General features: G+C 32.6%; 2 protein-coding genes across 3 annotated transcripts; both read left to right on the forward strand.

Annotated features, from left to right (window-relative positions):
* Positions 1–7,735: 7,735 nt before the first annotated feature.
* Positions 7,736–14,139, forward strand: LOC114390830 (uridine kinase-like protein 1, chloroplastic). Its single transcript, XM_028351725.1, has 14 exons — positions 7,736–7,904; positions 8,000–8,091; positions 8,180–8,249; positions 8,333–8,451; positions 8,533–8,629; positions 9,834–9,913; positions 10,118–10,312; positions 11,927–12,010; positions 12,097–12,157; positions 12,346–12,406; positions 12,639–12,732; positions 12,830–12,902; positions 13,438–13,520; positions 13,624–14,139. Exons 1-14 carry the CDS (start codon positions 7,736–7,738, stop codon positions 13,768–13,770), a joined length of 1,425 nt encoding a protein of 474 aa, XP_028207526.1. The 3' UTR covers positions 13,771–14,139.
* A 1,072-nt stretch (positions 14,140–15,211) lies between these two features.
* LOC114390738 (DNA replication complex GINS protein PSF2) lies at positions 15,212–20,783 on the forward strand. Of its 2 annotated transcripts, none has more exons than XM_028351608.1 (8): positions 15,212–15,613; positions 17,744–17,903; positions 17,988–18,062; positions 18,150–18,264; positions 18,566–18,665; positions 18,747–18,870; positions 19,721–19,873; positions 20,408–20,783. In XM_028351608.1, exons 2-8 carry the CDS (start codon positions 17,856–17,858, stop codon positions 20,423–20,425), a joined length of 633 nt encoding a protein of 210 aa, XP_028207409.1. In that variant the 5' UTR covers positions 15,212–15,613; positions 17,744–17,855; the 3' UTR covers positions 20,426–20,783. The 2 variants fall into 2 exon arrangements, with proteins under 2 accessions (XP_028207409.1, XP_028207408.1); XM_028351607.1 differs by having other exon boundaries at positions 17,782–17,903.
* Positions 20,784–21,490: the final 707 nt, after the last annotated feature.

The following is a 21,490-nucleotide window of genomic DNA, read 5'->3' on the forward strand; positions in this document are numbered from 1 at the left end:
CGAAGCTCCCTCTCTTTCGAGAGACCCCGGCAACGGATACTACACTTCCACCCCCACTCTCAGCGTCGGTGCCCGCTGCAAAATCGGCATCGCCGTCAACCTCTCCGACACATGCATGCAAAGGTGAGAAACGGAGAGGAAGGTTTTGACGGTGTACTGCGGAGTTTTTCGTTTGAGACATAGCACTCAATGATGATGACAAATGTTTTGTTTCTTTTCATCCCCGTCGTCGCTCCCCTCCATCTCATTTTCACCATAGATCTATTCTTCCAACGCCGTCAACAATGGTTGCAACCACTCTTCAACCACGTATAAACCTCGAGTCCTTATTTGATTCCAACGACAACAACAACCTCGGGTTCATATTCATAGTTGACGGCAACAACTACGGGTTTAGATTCATCATCGTTGAGTGTTATGTCTCAAATGGAAAACTCCGCCGTACACTGTACTGTCAAAACCTTCCTCTCCATTTCTCTCCTTTGCATGTGTCGGAGAGGTCAACGGCGATGCCGATTTTGCAGTCGGCGCCAACAGTGAGGGTGGGGTGAAAGTGCAGTATCCGTTGCAAGGCAGGGGCCTCTCGGAAGAGAAGGAGCTCCAAGGATGGTCGGCAACAATAATTTAACGGTGTTAAATAATTTTAACGGTAGGGATCTATCGGAAATTAAATGGTAAACTACAAGGACTAAAAAAGCCGCTTATTAACTATAGGGACTAAAATGAATAAGTTTAGAAACTATAAAGACTAAATGAGTAATTAAACCAAAAATAAATAAAGCAAGGTGCACAAGAATCTCCAGGATCAATATTAGCAAATCAGTTTTTATTATACTTCTGCCAACATTTTTACTGCATTTCATCTTATTTTGAGGTTAAAGTTTAAGGTAACGAGACCCACGTTATTTTCAAAACTTTCACTTAAATTAACCCCTACCAAACAACTCAATCTATAGCATTCGTCCCAATTTAGCCCAAATCAATTCCAGTTCTAGATTCACCCCCTTAAATCAAACAAACCCTTAGTATGCTACATTTCAGGCAATAGAAAGTCAGTGACCGTAGGAGAAAAAAATGTTTAACAGTAGTATTTTTTTTAGGCCGTAGGTTAATTTAATGTTTATCAAGCACCATTTTTTTTCTTCTACAATTGCGAGTGTTTTATGCTTCAAATTGATAAAACAAGCCTTCTCCAATATCATTTGTCCTTTTTCTGTCATCTCTTGCACTCAAGTTGCATATAGCAAACAGTTTATCTTAATAATGGGTCTTTATAGGCTATGACTACGAGATGCTATTTACAGTCATGATTTGCTTTCTGCACTGCCTGTCTATTTATTGTATTCTTTTTATATAAATATCCTTTTATACAAACTAATTTTTGCAAAGAAGTTATGTTCTAATATTATAAAAAATAATTTCTGTAACATAAAACTTAATATAACAAGATTATTTTCTGTAACATTCTATTTTTTATATATTACAAAAACTAATTTTTATAATACTTTTACATGAAGGAAATTAGTTTTTGTAATATAAAATTCTATATTACAAAAACTAGTTTTTGTAGCGTATAAAAAAATACATTATAGAGATTTTGTAATGTATTAGAACTGACTATTGCGAAAACTAGCTTTTGTAAGATATGTGGAAAAGTGGGTGTGTGAAAGCCGGAGAGAAGAGAGCATTTTGATAATATTAAAAAAAAATAAAGAATAGAGGTGCATAGAGTAAAAAAAAAAACTAGAGAAGAGAGCATTTTTGTTCAATCCGCTCCAGTTGAGCCCATTGTTTTTTAAAATGAAACTTTATGGGCTATAACCTAGGGGATTATTTCCTACACCCCTTTTTTGCTTCTTGCACTCACAATAATCATGAAAGGACAAATTCAGTTTTAGTCAACACCCCCTTCCCCCTGCACAACCATAGTCGTCAACACCAATGCACTACAACTCCAACTCCAATTAACAATCTCAAACAATCTTCTCCCATTCAAATACCACGTGCAACCATGGCGGACAACAATGGTGTCAGCATGGATGATTCTTTACCTTTAAGAGAAATAGGGTTGTGGTTGTAGTCAATGTTGAGGCTAAGAAGGAGGAGTGATTGAATGAGAAGAGAGGGAAAAAAAGCAATTGCCAAGATTCATTTTTGGCAAGATTTTCTCTCTAGGTGTTGTTTAGAGAGAGAGAAAAGAAGAATACAGGAATGGAAAGAAGAGAATGGCATAGGGAGTTGCAACATCTCAAGCAGAGGTTTTCTATGTGTGGTGTTATCGTGAGAGGGGAAGAAAAAAAAAAGTTAGTGAAGAATGAAGGGGAGGTTTATAGGAAGGTTGCCCAACACTCTCTCGCTCTATTTCAAAATGGATATCTAAAAGAGTATCTTATTCCAGAATAGTTACTTCAGAATATGATTTTTCATATTGTAGAATAGGTTTTCAAATTACTTATCTTATTTCATAATAGCTATTTTGGAATATGATTTTCATATTCCAGAATAGGATAAGTAATCCAAAAATCTATTTCGGAATACAAAAAATCACATTTTGAAATAGTTATTCTAAAATAAGATACTCCTTCAGAAAAGTCATTCCAAATTAAGAGTGTTTGATAAAGGGTACTTTTGTCCATTGAAGTTTTTTGAGGGTGCATGAAGCAAAAAGGTGCAGGAAGTAAAATCTTAGAAAGAGCATGTTATATCTTATTTTATTTTTTGAACTAATTTACTTAAGGAAATATTTGGTTTATATGAGAGAAATAGAACAAAAAATTTTGAATTCAAGTAAAGTGTGAGAGATATAAATTTTCACATGATAAAGAATAAAATTCCTCTTATATATTATTTCTCTCTCTCTTCAAAAAAGAGTGTCTATACTCAACATACTTGTTGTGAAGGGATAGAAATGATATATAAGAGGATTTTTTTAGTTCATAAATTTTATAATGGCCAACACTTAAAATTTCAGAAATCACTTACAAGACTTTTCTAAAAATAAAAAATCTATGAACCATCCCAAGCATCTTCTAAAAAAATCACTTACAATGAAAGAAACTAAAATAAGGCTTTTCTCAAAAATGAATTATGTCAATGAAGTGATCCATCCAAAGCATCTTCTACTAAGGGGCAACCTTTGATTCTAATCACAAAATTTGTTTCATCACACTATCTCAAGAAGAAAAAATACAACGAACTTATGTGTTTTTCCTTCAATTCTCACCGGTTGTTCAGCAATTTCACATAAAACTATTCCAACTAACTCAAATTTGCTCCAATTGATTTACTTATGAGAGTCAATTCAATTCAACCTTCCAATTACATCTTCCTATTTGATAACTAAGAGTGTGCTTATTTCATGGATTAAAAGTGTATTCATATAGGAATGTAATATTCTCATATTTATTACTAGTTGTTAAAAAGTATTCACATGTATTATTGATGATTGTGGATATTAGAATTTTTTTATTCAACATGTTTTTCTTCATTTCTATTCCCATGAATAGGAATGAATAAGTGATATTTCTATGAGAATATAAAAAATTTATTGTCTAATATACATGTAATTTCTATTTTTTATTTAAATTATTTTAAATTTTAAAAAATATTTCCAAGAATATTAAAATATAACAAACATTTTTTAAAATACACCAGAAATAATTTTTTCATGTTATATTTCTGAGAATAACATTTTCCAAAATGGAAAAAGAATCCGTAAAACAAATGCTCATTTTTTAATTCGACATGTATAATAAAGTTATGGTGACAAAATGACAATAATAGAATCATTTAGTTGAAAAGAAGGAAATCACCTATGAGGCTAGAACAAAAGACCCCATTGTTATAACTATTGGGTGGGACACAATGGGACTTTGACCATAAGCTTGTTTCCCTACTGCTAATCCAATCCAGGAATGATAACCGGTCAAGTGAAAAAAAATTCGGATGGAATAAGCACTATCTAATTAAGCATTTGGTCTAAAAGTTTTGACAACATTCCATTCTCTCAACCATTCCTATCATGCACGAGGTAACCAATCTTGGCATTCACACAACTCTAAACAAAATATGTCCCAATTTAAGTCCTGACTTAAGCTCTGTACTTTGTAAAGTAATGGCTAAAAGAGTCTGTGTAGATATAAAGTTAGAAGTGTTTTGGAGGGTTTCTCTACTTAAAAAAAGTTTTATATTTCCAGTAGAAAATTTTTAAAAAATACTTATAATTTGTATCCAAACATACTCAAAGACTAAAGCTCTTCAACATTTTTTTTCGTTTTCAAAAAAAACATTACGTCAATATTAAGTAACACAGAATTATGAAATTACTTATAAACTTAACACGAGCAAAGCGAATGAAAGAACAGAATGGAAGCAACTTGGCCTTTTCCTATTAGTAGAAGTAGAAACATTCTATTCGTGTATGTAATTATACTATTTCGTATTCCATGTTCGTTACCGATGAAAGATTTCAATAACAAACCACACACGTACGCAAACCACTTTCAGGTTTATAATAATAATTCATCGTTATCTTATTTCAAGGAAGACGAAAATAACATTTACAATAATATTTAACACGATTCCCAGATCTGCACTACTCTTTTGCAAATCAGACAACGTGAACTTGAATATGTTCTTGTTAACTTTAAAATTAATTAATCATATTGGTACCCTACCAATCACCATGATTATTAATTGAATAATTTACCTGTCTGATTGTCCCTTTTATGATAGGGGTATCATAAATTGAAAGAAATATTCTCTTTAACACATCTTTTAATTTGTTTTTTTATTATTGGTTAAAGTTTAAGGTAAATAGCTTATTTACTATTTAGTTCTTAAAGTATATATCGGTTGTTTATTTAGTAATTATATTTTTTAAATGATCAAGTTAGTTCACAAAATGTATAAATGTTGCAATAAATTAGTTCAACAGTTAAGTATGTGTCATATTTATTAATGTTGATGATATAGAAAATTCATGTCACATATGTAAGTTGAGTGAAGTTATTTTTTTACCACTTTAACTCACCATTTAGTATTTCTTGTTATCATTAAAAGATAAACATTGTGGTTTTTCTTTTTCATTTTTTGCATTATTAGTGTCAATGACAATGATGTGACAATCATGTTTTTATATGACGCTCAAAATGTTGAAAGAAAGACAAAATCAAATAAACAACTATTGTAAAATTCAACTTTTGATTCCACAATTCTCAATGTTTCATGTAGCAAAATCCATCAAAAACTATATTGAAGTTGATGTTTGACCCGACGATTCTAACAATTTCAAGTAAAGTAAATAATCGAAAATTCTACATAATTTTCACTTGGAGTGTTTAGAGCAATTGAATCGAAACTTTAACTTGACAACAATAGTTAATTTTATTCAATTATTTAATATTCACTTTAACATTTTTAAACCATCATGTTAAAACTTTAATTTCACACCAACCATTGATATGATTTAATGTTATCTTATATATTATTTTAGTATTAATAATATATATGTGCACAAATTATTAATATACTAAATAATTGTAAAAAAATAATTATTAAAACTGAATATTCTAATACATTTATTAAATGTAATATACTAAATAATTATAGAATTAATAATTATCAAAAATATTTTTTTTAAAAAAAATATTTTAAAGTTAATATTACATTACCACTTATCTTATTAATTTTCTCTTGATTTTAAACCGCTTAAAATGTTTTTGATGTGACGACTAAAAATATTGAAAGGAAGAAAAAGATAAAATAAACAACCATTAAAGTTAAAATTTTGATTCGATAACTCTCAATATTTCAAGTAACAAAATCAAATCAATCATTTATTTAAAGTTGATATTTCAATCGGAAGCAAACAACTTCAAGTGAAGTAAGTAAACAAACAATCAATAATAATAATAATAGAAAACTCACTTTGCGCTAATGAGAAGCATTCAATGACACTTAATTATAATTAATATCTCCTACATGATTAAAATAATATTTTATGGTAATAAATAACTATAATAATTTATAATATTACACTATTTCAAAAAATTTAAAATAAGTTTTAATTTTTACAATAAATAAACTTAAAAATTATTAATTATGAACACATAAAAACCAATAACATATACACATAATACATACACCTACAAAAATAAATCACACATGCTCTCTTCTTTCTGTATGTATTTTTTATTATTATTGATTATTAATGCATTATTCACGTGGACAAAGGAAGTATTGAAGGATGGCTGATTGAAAAAGGGACCACTCGTGTCATTTTTGACCAATTGCAACCTTCAAACTGATTATATTCCTTAAAAGGTTCTTTAATCATAAATCCTCCCTATTTACGTTAAATTAGTTTTTTATCTTTTAATTTGCTATCTAAGTTTAATCTGATCTTTTATTTCTTTTAAATTTAATTTGATTATTTAATTTTTAAAATCAATTTAATTTAATTTTTTGTTTTTTTAAAATTTAATCCTCTAATTTTTAAAGCGGATACATTTTTTTTTAAAAATGTAAATTTTGTAATATTTTAAAATTACTTAGTAATGATTTTGAACCATTATAAAATATAATTTCTTATAATTTAATTTGAAAGATTAAATTAACTTGATTTAAAAATTAGATAATTAAATTAAATTTGAAAAAAAATTGAAAAGTTAAATTAATTTTTAAAAAAAAATAGAGAACTAAAAAAACTAATTTAACATGAGGATGATTATGATTAAAGAACCTTTTGATCAATATAATCAGTTTGAATGTTGCAGTTGGTAAAAAATGACACGATTCCTCCCTTTCTCAATCAGCCATCCTTCTAATAGTTCCTTTGTCCACATGAATAATACATCAATAATCAATAATAATAATAATACATACTACTATTATCAAACTATTCATAAAAGATTCCCATTGCTTAAAAAAGCCACATGAGAATAAATATAAATATAAACCCACGCTGGCTATCCAGTCATTTATGATTATCATCTGGTTAAATTAAATTTTCTTCTTCTGCTTTATTATTTAAGTTTGATATAGTTTATCATTTTTTTTAATTTGATCTTATCATCTAAATTGAATTAATATTACAAAATATATATTGTATGATGATTTCAAACCAATTAGTGACATTTTTAAATAGTCACAAAATTCATTTTCTTAATACTAAATTAAATTGATTTAAAAATTAAAAAATTAAATTAATTTTTTTTTTTTAAAAAATAAAGGATCAAATTAAATCTGAAAAATAAATTAAAATAAAAAACTAATTTAACCTTATCATTATCACTAGAAAAAAAAAATCAACCCAACTTGATTCAATTGGTAAGAAATCATACAAAAACTTGAATTTGATTTCTAGGATTGACATAAAAACCTTATTGACACCTATAAATGTTAAGTATTCATTGAGTCTTATACTCTTGCTGCTAAAGAATTTTGAGATCTTTCTATAAATATTTATTGAGTGTGCTAAAAAAATTTGAGATTCTGTCCACCTAAATTTTTTAGTCAGAAAAAAAAAAAGTTTGTTTCCTTTGTCATTAGTGGCGTGGGAAAAGAAACAAAGGAGTCATAACACAAGGCATATTCGACGCATTCCAAATTTCTTCCATCTACTACTACCAGTCTCCCATTTCTTGGTTGTTACACACAAAAAAGCAGAGTCTGCAGCACTCAAACGAAACGACAGTGACCAAAACAGAAAAACGACATTACCCAGAGAGCGACGATGCCGGAAGAAACGACGTCGATCGACTACGTGATGGAGGCTGCATCTGGGCCCCACTTCTCCGGCCTGAGACTCGACGGCCGGGTCCCGTCCTCCGCCACCGCCGCGTCCTCCACTCCCGATTCAACCCTAACCCTCGATTCCCTTCCCAATCAACCCTTCGTCATAGGTCACTGCTCTTTTTTTTTTTTCTTCACACTTTTCTTTCCTTCAATGTTCCAATTCCAAAATTAAAACGGAAATGCGATTCACACGTGTATGTAGGAGTTTCTGGAGGTACTGCCTCGGGCAAAACCACCGTCTGCGATATGATCATTCAGCAACTCCACGATCACCGCGTTGTCCTCGTAAATCAGGTATCTTTTTTTTTTCTTCTTCTTTCAATTTAAATTAATTAATTAATTTATAGTACTTTTTGTTTGAATTTATATTTTATAATTATAGGACTCGTTTTATCGCGGGTTGAATCCTGAAGAGTTGGAACGTGTTCACGAGTACAATTTCGACCACCCTGGTAATTTTCAATTGAACTCACTCTGTGTGTGTGTGTGTGTGTGTGGTTGAGTTTAGGATGATTACAGTTTCGTTTCTTTGTAGATGCTTTTGACACGGAGCAGTTGTTAGAGTGCACGAGGAAGCTCATCAGTGGCCAGGGAGTGCATGTTCCCATTTATGACTTCAAGAAGCACCAACGCTCTTCCGATAGTTTTCGCCAGGTTTTCAATTGAACGACGTCGTTTTATTGTTATTGGTTTGTTACTACTTGCTAGGATGTTAATGTGGTGCTTTTGGCTTAGGTGAATGCCTCTGATGTGATTATATTGGAGGGGATTCTTGTGTTCCATGATCAGCGCGTGCGGGATCTGATGAACATGAAGATCTTTGTTGACGCAGGTTTGATATCTCAATTAACCCTTCAAGTCTTCAACAATGATGTGTCACATTTTAGGTTTTAAATTGTGGTTTGCAAATTTGTTGCAATCCTGTATGTTGTGGGAAATTGTGGACAAATGCAGCCGCAATTGTGGGAGTGATGTGGTTGTTGGAAGTTGTAAAACCTTGATGTTGCCAGCCGAAATTGCGGTCGTTGATCATTTTTTAAAACCTTGGTCATGTGGAATTTTACGAATTGTTTATAAATACAATGCTGAGCTATAGTTGCTAATTATTTGGGGCCTTTATTTCTTGTCTCCTATTGAAATGTTTTGTTTTGTGTTTCTGTGAATGCTTGGTGAAATAAACTTCTAGAAACAACTGATATACAACATAATTGTTGTGTGACTGAAGAGATGGTCAAGCCATGGGGTTTATTGTTTGATTACTATAGCAAAGCATGATGATTTTTGAATTAGATGGCTTATATTAATAGATGGATTCCTAGAAAATATGTAGAAATAGAAGAGTTAGACTGCATTGTATTATTTTTTGTAATAAATGAATGGAAAGGCATTCTTTTTGAACAAATAGTGGTTTAAATTTTCTAACCAATTAGGCTTCTTGCTTCCCTTTGATATATTGTTTAGATCTGTATTTTTTGTCTCATGAATGATTATACTTTGCGAACTGCAATGTATCTGGTATATGCTCAGTTATATGATATAAGGGTTTAGGAAATCTGTTTGTCCATATGATCCCTATGTTTATTGCCTTTCCATTCTGTTGGTTTTGTAGTAAATTCTTAGGTGACGTTTGTTTCAAGTTATAATATTACATTTCTAGGAATGACATTCACAAGAATACTATGACCAAGAATGATGTTATTCCCAAGTAAACTAAAAAATAAGTTTGGTTAGATTTGAATATTCCTAGAAATATTTTTCAAAATTTAAATGATTATAAAAAAAAGTAAGAATAGAAATGGAAGTTATAATTGGGTTAGAAACTAACTTTACTTATGCCTATGGAAGTATAACTTTCCCAACCCTCAACATGGGAATAAAAATTAAGTAAAACAAGGTTTTACTACTTTTTTGGGCATGAACAATACCTATGAATAGGATATTACATTGCCAAGTTCACATTCCCTAGAATAAATTTGTAAATGTTGAAGCTCTGCCCTCTCTGTTTAATTTCGTCTTTGGTTATTAATTGCTTACAGATGCTGATGTGAGACTTGCTCGTAGAATTAGGCGTGACACAGTGGAGAGGGGCAGGGATATAAACTCTGTTCTTGAACAGGTAAATCCAACAATTTAATTAGTAAGCATGGCGTTATGGCAGCTAGACTAATAATGATAGCTCCTTTCATATGATTTTTGTTTTCTTTTTTGAGAAAGTTTGATGCTCTCATAGAGAGAGAATTTCATTATCCTAAATTCCTAATGACACGTGATCAATCACATTGCATATTTGTCCCTAACTGCTTGTAATGTTGGTTTGTAGTATGCAAAATTTGTTAAGCCTGCATTTGATGATTTTGTTCTACCATCAAAAAAGTATGCTGATGTGATCATTCCTCGTGGAGGTGATAATCATGTTGCCATTGATTTGATTGTGCAACATATCCGTACAAAGCTCGGCCAACATGATCTATGCAAAATATATCCAAATGTCTATGTTATTCAGTCTACATTCCAGGTATCTTTAAACATAGTTCGCCAATTTTATTTTATTTTTAATTTTCCACTTTTAATTATTTAATATTTGGGGAAGATCCAGTGACATATAAGGCTTTTGATACCAACGCATAGGCTACAGTATAGGGGGTGGAGTATCCTTTTAGATAGAAAGGATTGTAGGTTGTATTGTACTTTGGTAATTCTTGCTGCTCTCATTTTTGTTCACAAGCTACAAGTTGGTATAACGTTAGGTAAGTCCAATGGGCTAGCTTCTGTTCACGAGTGAGATAGAGTTAGTTAGTGATGGTTAGTTAGGATTCTAACAGATTGAAAGAGATAAGATATTAACAGATAGGGAGAGAAAACTACAGGATTGGATTTTAGTAAAGATGAGAGTGGATTTTGAGGGAGAGATCCCTGGCTGTCAAAATCCTAAGAGAACACTTGTATTCATTCTTTGCCAGTGAACATTATTTTTTCTTTCTATAATCCAACTCACTTCTTCCAACTGATATCAGAGCTCAGGTTTTGTAGTTGTGGGTATTGAATCTTCAAGATGATTTTGAAATTTAAAGGAGTAGAGGTGTATGGGTGGTTGATCAGCATTGAGTAGCACTTAACTGCTCTGAAAACAGTAGAGGTTGGTTGAGAAGCCATCGCATTCTGTGAAGACACTAAGAGGTTGTATTTTCAGATGGTGGCTTAGGTGGAAATGGCACAATCTGAATACGACATGGTGGACCTTTGTGAAGGTTGTGATCAAACATTTCCAACCAGAGTACTGCCTAGATCAAGTGGTCTGGGCATTGGAAAGAAACAAGAATGGTTGCTGCCACAAGTCTTGGAACCAGAGACAACCAAGAATGGGGAAACCTAGAGGGAGTATCCAGTCTCCTATTTAGATAAGTAACTAGACCTGAACTATTCCAATGGATTAAGAAAAGGAACCTAGTTAGAGGAATTATTGGATACTTCTAGGTCTGGAAAGGAGCCCATTTTCGTGGAGGGAGACCATCTTCTTAGTTGTTTGATGGAGAAATAAATGCAGATTCATCCCAGCAAAAATGTGGGAGAGAAGACAGAGGTAATTTGTCCTTGGGGCCTGTGGGTGGGGTGATGGTTGAACAAATATGAAAGGAGGCAGGCTTAGGTTTTGAGCAGTTTGGTCAAAACCACCAGACTGAGTTCCTCCCATGAATGTAAATGATTTATATGGCTCCAACAGTGGTTAGACTCGCCAAAGAGAGACTAACAGAATGGCAGTGATGACTGAAGCCATAATTACTAGTCAAGGTGAAAGGGCTAGTGATTTTTTTTTTGGTCTCATTCATATACTTAGGCGCTTCCAACTCATTTGAGAGATCCTCGATAGAAGAGATGTGAAGATATGCTGAGTAGTGAGTACCAACACTTGATAATGTTGTTGAACCATATGTCTAATTGGTTTTGAGATAGTTGATGTAAGTCATGAGGACAATGTTTTATTTGACCAGATTTGCTTTTATTCATATCTTTTATTTAACAATATGAGGCATTTCATTGATTATGTGTTTCTTTTAACATGATAAAGTCCTTAAAATAGAAAGTTCAATATCATACCTGGTCCTTTGTTGGCTATGCTTATACATTTCAGATCAGGGGAATGCATACGTTGATTCGTGACCGAGACATATCAAAGCATGATTTTGTATTTTATTCAGATCGACTTATACGCCTGGTACTGTATGCTCCATAACTCTGCTGAATTTATTTCCTTCACGAGTTTTCAGTGCTTAGTACATGAGAGATGATTTTCGTTATCAGGTTGTTGAGCATGGTCTAGGTCATCTGCCTTTCACCGAAAAGCAAGTGGTTACTCCCACAGGTAATCATCTGTCCTTGTCCTCGGTCCTTGCAATTTTTATGTTCTTTATAACTCCTATTATTTGGGCAACAAGATTTATGCTTTGTGAACTGCAACATATCTGGTACAGAAGTGACAGATCGACAGTAGTTCACAAATGAGGTTTATGTTGACAGCGCTAATTAACTGAAATGAGGTTTATATTGCAGGATCTGTTTATACTGGAGTTGATTTCTGCAAAAAATTGTGTGGTGTTTCAATTGTTCGAAGGTGAGCATTCAACCCGGTATTAATTTTGGAAGGTGCAGGTTAATGATAGGGTACTAATAGAAATGCAATGATGCAGCTAACACTTCCCTTGTTTGATAAGCTTAATGATGGGAGTGTCTACCGTTCAGTGAACATTTTGAATCCCTGTACTAAAACTGCATTTATTCACTTCCACACTCTGTCTAGGCTATTTCCCTTGGGCTTATTGTTTTTCATTATTTTTGGATTATAGTGGTGAGAGCATGGAAAATGCACTTCGTGCATGTTGCAAAGGCATTAAAATTGGTAAAATTCTGATTCACCGGGATGGAGACAATGGAAAACAGGTAAATGAATTATTGAAACCCATGAAGTTGACTTAGATGTATAGTCTCTACTGACGTGGTTGGTGTTCAATGATAAACCCTTTGCTTCTCTGAGCAGCTTATATATGAGAAGCTCCCCAAGGATATTTCAGAACGGCATGTCTTGCTTCTTGACCCTGTCCTGGCCACAGGTGAAGATTTTAAATGTCATCCAATTTATTTTACTTTATCTACCTTTACCTTGTCATATTTCAATAGGCATTTTTTTCTTCTTGAAACCCTTTATGGACGCAGTTAGTGCTCTCATTTTTGTATTTTTATTTTTATTTTTTTGCATTCTTTGAATTCATGGGAAAGAAACCATGTTAATATGTACAAAATAGCTACGTAGCATATTGTGTTACTGGTATGAATGATTTCTGTGAATATAGAACTACTATTTTCTAGGGAGTCTAGGATGTGGTAATGGGTGATATAAAAATATAATTGAATTTGATATAACATGGATGCAATTGTATTGCTAGATACTGCATAAACCAGTGAAAGCTGAAAGTACTGACCCACTAAATTGTTTCCTAACTACTATTTTGAGATGGCTCAATTGTACTAGCCTTGAAGTCTACTGTTGATTTCTTAGAATCCTTCTCATCTGATGGTTTACTAATCTTGATTCATTCTCTGTTCACTGCTTATAAAAAAAATTAACATCAATAACTTCCATTTTAGGTAACTCTGCCAACCAAGCCATTGAATTACTCATTCAGAAAGGAGTACCAGAAAGTCACATTATATTCCTGAATCTCATTTCTGTAAGTTAATTCTGATTCTTTCTTTTCCTGATATTATCATTGTTATTTGACTATCTTTTTGCACTGTTTACATACACGGATCTTGTGGATCTTTTGAATTCAGGCTCCTGAGGGAATCCATTGCGTGTGCAAAAGGTTTCCATCATTGAAGATTGTCACATCTGAGATTGACATTGAAATAAATGAAGAGTATCGTGTTATCCCTGGATTGGGGGAATTTGGTGATCGATACTTCGGCACCGATGATTAGTGTGTCTTAAAGTGGATACACCTCTTAGGTAGCAGCTGCCTTGATTAAGAATATGAGAAGCAGCTGGCTACATTGTATTGAGATACTAAAGATTCAGCAAAAATCAGCATGATTGTGATTTGAGGCCAGGCAGATTGCAATAATCAATGCAAACCTACTCCAACGTTGATTTGCATGAATGATTGTCATATCGAATGTAGAGATCATTCTTAGCAAGATGATGATACCACACACAATTCACAATTCTACCAATCTTGTTCTCCAAAGTTTGTTATGTGGAAAATATTTCCTAGTTATCAATGCAATCTATAACTAACCAGATCAATCGTCAATATATGCAAACTGTGTTAATAGTGTTATTGTATTTCATACATAGTATCTGATAATCTGAAGCAAATAAGCTGTGAAGTTTATGTTTTTAAAAAGAGACATGATTACTATTAGGAGTGGTTGTGGTTTGAGTATTTACATAACTATAATCATAATTAATAAATAATTAGATTATAAGTGAGTATTATAATTATAACTTGTTATAACGATTAATTAGTTATTATTTTTAAAATATGGATATATAACTGATTATGAATAAATTAGTTATATAATAAGTTATATTTAAAATTAATTACTAATTATGAACGAATAAAAATAAGTTATTTGAAATAATTATTTTTTTAAGATATTTTTTTATTACATTGATTTTATGATTTAATTAGAGCCTAGAAATAACTGACTGTATAATAACAAAAATTGATGAAATAAAATTTCTTTATTATCAAAATATCTTATATTTTTTAAATAATATGCAACAGTATCCTTATATTTTAAGGCCACAAATATATAACATTCTTATATTTGAAGATCTTATTAATTATAGCATGACTTGGGGGGTCTGGTGCGAATCTATTTTAGGAAATGTTTGAAAATGTTTTTTAGTTGGGTGTTTTGACAAAATTATACTGGGAGGCAGGAATCTAATTTCATCAAGTTAAAAAAAATATTTTCAATAAAAATGTCACCTTATTCTTATTGGATTATTTAACAAGTAACGATAAAAAAATTGATTTTAAGAAAACTTATATAATAACTTCAAAAAAGAAACAAAATTGAACTCTTTGTACTCATTCAATTCCGTCCTAAGATTTAAGGAAACTTATATAATAATTTTAAAAGAAAATTAAATAAATTTTGTTGATTGTGATTTTTCAAGATTTAATAACTTGCGAATCCGCGAATCAAATCGATCAAAATGTACACATCTTTAAATTTATAGATCCAATTCTTACTTAAAATATATATATGTTTTTATTATATATATGTTTTATAAAATATAAAAATATATGTTTTATAAAAAATAATTTAAAAATCAGGAAAAGTGTGTTACTGCATTATTTTTTAGTGCTTTTAATAAAAATATTTTTAGTAAGTTGAAAGTTAAAACCACCTCGTCAAGCCAATAACAGGTGGCTTCCTTTCCTCCTCTTCTGTTCTTTTATTCTAGGGTTACAAAGTTTTCCTTCCATACTTGCCGGCAGCCGTGTGGTCTTGATAGAGCGACACCGTGCCACCGCGCCACCACCCAACCTTGCAGCCCCAAGTCTGCGTTTCCGCAGATCCACTGTCCGCACATAAAGGTGTATACTCTGCTCAGTTATATCATTTGCTAATAATTTTCACTATCTTTACGACGCCGCCACCGACCCCAAGCCCGCCGTCTGCGCCGCGCACTCCGACGCCGCGGCGGCCCATCTGATCAAGATCAACGGGAGGTTTACTCGTTCGTGTCAAGCTCAAAGGTTGAAACAAACACGAAGGCGCTGAAACAACCCTAAGAAGTAAGAACCAGGTAACCGCCACTCACTCTCGTTCTGAAATCTCAATCTAGTGTTTACAATTTACAAATTACATTCTGTTTTGTTTCAAAATTTGATTTACTGAACAACTAGAAATGTTTAAATCATCATTGCGTTTTGTGTAAACATCAAGCTTTTGTGATGGCTTTCTGAGAGAGTTTTTTTTTTTTTTTTTCTTGTTCATAGATTTTGCTTAGTTAATTAATTTTATCTTAAGACTATACCTAAATTTACCCAGCATAAATAAATGTAACATGTCTGGCAAAATGTTCTGAAACAACTCCTCCACCAAGCTGCCCCACAAAATTGCAAACACTGAAAAAATTGATGGCAAGATGGTGGTGTCTTTCTCACCTTGGGCAATACCTATTATTGAGAACAGGAACCCCATGCCAACACCAACAAAGAAATCAGCCTTTACTATAGCCTCAATGAACATAAAACCTTCCCAGCATTTATGCCTTCTCTTCTGATTCACCGCTCCCTCACTCGAATTAAGAAGCACAGCCACCTCAGACGAATCATCCTGGTCATAAGATGAAGACGCTAGCAGTGGCTCCACATTCTCATCTTTCCCTTGTGTGAGAGATTGACATGATCTAATGAAAATGAATTTTCTACAATTGTCTGTCTGATTTTAGTGAACGTTTTCCTATGCAATATATTTCTATTTTGGGGCCTGCAATAGATTTTAGAACCTTAAACTCAGAAATTCGTGCAGGAGGAGCATGAGATCATACTTTTTTCTTTTGTTTTTATTCATGTGTACAGAATGTTGCCTAGCATAAACATGATCAGTGGGTGTGAAGGGTGGTTTCTCACAAATCCGTCCTTTCTGGTACAGTAAATTGCTTTATTATTCATTCACTTCACAGCAAATTTCACTTTCGGTTTTAATAAGGAAAAGAGGAACAAAAGAAACTTAACTGGAGGGTCATTCTTTGAGCATATAGGTGTGGCTCATGTCTTAAGAAGACAAAGTGACAGAAGTCTTGGCCAGTGAAGATTGCACATGATCATAAAAGAGCTGTGACAATTAGTGTGCCATTGACACCTTATAGGCCCATTCACAGGGATTTTTTTGTTCAATTTTGCAAAAAATCTTGATTTATTACATTAATAATAGAAGTTAAATTATTTTTAATGCACGATTTGTATGGAGGAAGCAAACAGTAAAGTGAATCTGAGGCTGGGTAATGAGAATATGAGATATTGGATTAAGGGCAATGACTTAAGTAAACTTTTATATTCTCCAAAGCCACAAGCCCCCAAGAATATACCAATTTGCCCATCATATTATTATGTTTATGTAATGGTGCCAGAGCAGTATGATGGCACACTGCCAAAATTGAATGAATATTCAATGAAGTAATTGCCTTTGCTTCTCAATAATGGCAATCTTATGATGATACAATTTATGATCCAAGAATTAGCTTTCTGCTTTGCTGTTTAGTGTTTAATAGTAATTTCATTTGATCACGTTTTATTTTCAAAGTTTTTATGCTGTTTGTTACAATTTAGATGCATTGGAAATTAATTTTATGATGTCTCGTTCCACTTATCAATCTCGTGTCTTGACTTTAGTTGGACAAGTAGTATGCCTATGGATTTTAAAGTTTGGAAAAAAATATACAAGTGTTTATCGACATGTTGGTCTTCAATTTTTTCTCTCTCAATAATGCAAAGTATCATCATTTTAGTGCCTAACTCATGCAAAAATGTCATCTAATTAGTCCCTAAATATGAGCTCCACTACATTTCTTCTAGGACCAATTTGAGGACATGGGACTAAATGGATTCTAAATTTTCTGAGAACTAAAATCATGATGTTTTTTGTTTTTAGAATACAAAAATTGGGCTTTAATAAAAAATAAATAAAATAAATAATCACACACACACACATATAGGTTGGGTTGGTAAAATACTAAAATGCCAGTAGTTAGCTTTGTTTCTTTGGCTTTTTGTTTTTCAAGAATAACCTTTGCTTCTTTGTTTTGGTGCCTCTTCTCCCTCTCTTGTACTATATTCAGTTGTTGTCAATGGCTTTTTTGTTCGTTTGTTTCTTTTTTCTACTCAATTTTGCAATAGATAATGATATACTACTGAACTTGTTGAATTTGCAGTGGGCTGCATTTGTTAACTGGTATATTTTATCCTCCAGATTTTATCTCCATACAGTAGAAGTAAAACAGTATATTGTAGCCATTCGGTTGAGTTCAAATTGAAAGAGACAAGATGGCCGGGCAATCAAACCATGACCTTTCATTGTTTTCAGCTGAGGAGGTATGTTATTTGTATTCCATAACTTTCTCAAATTGTCATTTTTAATAATTATATTAATATATTATTGTTTTGCCTTTCACTCAGCTTGAGTTCATTGCTGAAGATGAGATCGTGGACATTGTACCCAATCTCAAAATGAGTGCTCTCAATTTCATTTCTGTAAGCAATAATTTGAACACCCCGACCCTGGTTCTTTTTGCTGATAACATAAGTACATAACCTTTTCTTATTTATTAACAATGGTAGGGAGATTTTGGCCCATTTACGCCCCAGATTGTTACCCAAGTACCACTGTGGTTGGCCACTGCTCTCAAGAAGAGAGGCAAGTGCTCCATTTGCCCTCCCCAATGGATGTCTGTTGGTGAGCTTCCTTTCTTTCTTATATTTTTGTTTCAACAACTTCATGCCAGTTTTTTAGCCCCCATTGTTATATGCTATTTTGGGTCCTGTTAATCAACTGTTTGTATTTTATATTGCTTGATTTTGCTCATGACAAGTTGTCAGCTGGTTTATAATGTCAAGGTAAGATATGAGAGTAGTGCTGCCTTTTGATCATTTGCTGGTTTAAGATTCATGGGAATATTATGGCTGTGTTAAGGTAAAACCGTAAAAGTAGCAGGAAATAAAGACCTAATATTACTCCAATACATTTGTGTGGTTAGAGAAGTTGAGTCAAGTTTTGGAGGCAGAGCGAGACTCTCAAGAGATGTCAGATCAATTGCCATTTCATTATGTGGAAATCTCAAGACTTCTTTTTGATCAGTAAGTTTAGAGGCACTAATATCTTATTCTGTTAGATACTGTCATTTTACTACGTTAACTTCCTTTTTTTTTAATCTTTAGTGCACGTGACAACATTCCTGATGTATATATGGTGAGGTCTCTAATTGAGGACATCAGAAATGTTCGGTTTCATAAAGTTGAAACTGATTTGGAAGCATTTAATGGTCGTACAATTGCTGTTAAGGTAGTATTTCTACTTTTTTTTTTTGTGGTGGGGGGTATTTATTTGTAGTAGTCTGGATTCATCTCTGATTCTAAATGCATGCTTTTAGTAAGGTTAATTAAGATCTACTGAAACAATTTTAGACAACCATCATACCATGTGGTGTAGTCAGTTCCTCCTGTGTATCTGTTTCTTTTCTGTTTACTACTAGGATTTATCTAACAAACAATCATATATGAATTCTTCATCTCATAAATTTAAACTTGTTTGTGGTCCTTGTTGAAAGGTAGGTATATAACCATTTTCTCATCTCATTTGTGCTTCTGCTACCAATGTTCAAGAAATTTTCCATGTCACTAAATTTAAGAAAACAAAATTTTGAAGAAAGATGTGAACATAACAAATTCTTCATTAGCAGTAGCAGATCACAACAACCAAAATCTTCTGAACCCTGGATAGATTATAAATTTGAATCTTAAGTTTGTTTTGTGCTGCATGTCTCTTTCATATTAGTACCTTTGTAAACTGAATGCAAGCCAGGAAACAAGACAATTTCTCCCCCGCCCATAGAAAGCCACTACATGATATAGATGATGTCAAATACTGCATTCTAGGCTCATAATTGTCTCCATAATCATAAAATTAATTTCAAATTGGAAGTGGAGAAGATTGGGATGTTCGTCTCTCACACTGCATTTTTAATAACTGCTTTGAGAATTGAATGCATTCACCTTTGTTCAGCCTTTCTGTAGCTTCTAGTGTTTTGGTATGGGAGACAAAAGCTGGCTGGAGAACAAGGCCATTAGTCTCATCACATGTCTTTTTATTTCTCTGCTGACAAATGCATCTCATACTTCTTTGTATATTGCAGATTAAAAATTTATCTGCAATGGAAGTGAATATTGTTCGTCCATTTATTGGAAGAGCTTTACAGGCATTTTATAAGCATGATAGTCCAGAGCTGATACCAGACCCAGAGAGAGTTTCTGATAGGCGCCCCCAAGTTATCAACAATGCTCCAAGAGTATGTTTGATTTCCATGGAAATATTTTTTGCATTCACTGTATAATTTTTGTTAGCTTAATTATGTTTAAGTCCTTCAAATTTAGGAGTCAGTATTTTTTAGTCTTCCAAATTAAAATTTGCATTTGAGTCCCTCAAATTCCTTAAATGCATTTTTTAATTTCTCCTGACAAATTTTTGGCAGTTTGAATGCATAAATTGTGGCAGTTGTTGACTGCAAGAGGGACTAAAACAACTTTTTGCAAATTTGAGGGATTAAAAAATGCAAATTTTAATTTGAAGGACTAAAAAAGACAGACCTCTCAAATTTGAAGGATTAAAAGTATATTTAAGTCATTTTTTTAATGCTTCAGATGATGAGGAAATTTCTGTGAAACTATAGATCCCCTTTTATAGTCCTATTCATTTCCTACATCATTGATACAAATCAATATGACTAAAGTATAAATTGATTGTGGGAAAAAAATTGGTAGATCACATGCATTATCTTCATCTTAGGAAATGGTTTTCATGCAACTGATATTTGCTTTTGCAGAGACAACTACGAAGATAGTCATTGTCACCTATTGGTAACATCTCTTCTAGAATCATAAGCATTTGGCCCGCTTCAAAGGGGCATCTTTCATGAGAAATACTTCACAACTTTCTTTGCTGCTGACTTCAGTGTAAATGAATGGCTTGAGACATGGTCGAATCTTCAGAAAGTAATGTTCTCTCAAAATATTCTCATAATTATTTGTCAAGAGTCTGAAAAAGCAAAGCACTTCATGGGATTAACATGGCCATGCCCCCATATACTTTATGTTGTTAATTCTATTAGTAGTGTTAAGTATTTAATGTCTATCTTTTGCTTGCTATTATAGTGATTGAGGATTAAATACGAATGCAGGGAGTATCGGTCATATTTTTTATTTACTTTTGTAACATAAAAGAAAATGTTATGTGGCACGCGATTGTATTATAGTATGTTGTAAGAAGCACGGACACGGATACAGAGACACATGGACACATGGTGTAGGACATGGGTTGTAAGAAGCACGGACACGGATACGGAGACACATGGTGTAGGACATGGGACACGATATATATATATATATATATATATATATATATAAAATCAAGACTTACAAAGGGTGTACTTGAAACACACCAAATAAGAGGAAGTTAGCGAACTAGAAAAGAAAAACAAGGCTGCAAACGTTGATGACACAATGACGAAGAAAAATAACCAGTGACGTCATCGGATATAACAAAAACATGCTTAACACTGTCTGTCGTGTGTTTGAAGAGTGTCGGTGTCACACATGTGGACACGACATTCATCAAAAGTGTTTGTGCTTCCTAAGTTGCAACAAAACAAATTAGTATAAAGTATATTCAATGAGATTGTAACCGAATATCCATAGAAAGGAATGTATAATGGAAGATGCTCTGTTATGAACTCAATTTGGTACTTTCTCTAACCTTTCAAATCAGTTTATTTTTCAACTCAACTTATAGGTCAAATCAATTTTCTTAAAATTGGATCAGTCATTACATCGGTTAAGAGCAATGGCTTAAGGTTTATTGGTTCAATAGTGATCAAATCGATATAATAAAATAATAATAATGCATAAAA

The sequence above is a fragment of the Glycine soja genome, chromosome 16 (assembly GCF_004193775.1).
Source record: "Glycine soja cultivar W05 chromosome 16, ASM419377v2, whole genome shotgun sequence".
Lineage (NCBI taxonomy): Eukaryota > Viridiplantae > Streptophyta > Magnoliopsida > Fabales > Fabaceae > Glycine > Glycine soja.

Excerpts from the sequence above, each read along its gene's own strand:
- LOC114390738 (XM_028351608.1), top strand. The coding sequence starts at position 17,856 with ATGGCCGGGCAATCAAACCATGACCTTTCATTGTTTTCAGCTGAGGAG. Across the intron at positions 18,063-18,149 it reads GTGCTCTCAATTTCATTTCT|GGAGATTTTGGCCCATTTAC; the intron begins GTAAGCAATAAT and ends TAACAATGGTAG. Across the intron at positions 18,265-18,565 it reads TCCCCAATGGATGTCTGTTG|AGAAGTTGAGTCAAGTTTTG; the intron begins GTGAGCTTCCTT and ends TTGTGTGGTTAG.
- LOC114390830 (XM_028351725.1), top strand. The coding sequence starts at position 7,736 with ATGCCGGAAGAAACGACGTCGATCGACTACGTGATGGAGGCTGCATCT. Across the intron at positions 7,905-7,999 it reads CAATCAACCCTTCGTCATAG|GAGTTTCTGGAGGTACTGCC; the intron begins GTCACTGCTCTT and ends ACGTGTATGTAG. Across the intron at positions 12,407-12,638 it reads GGTGTTTCAATTGTTCGAAG|TGGTGAGAGCATGGAAAATG; the intron begins GTGAGCATTCAA and ends TTTGGATTATAG.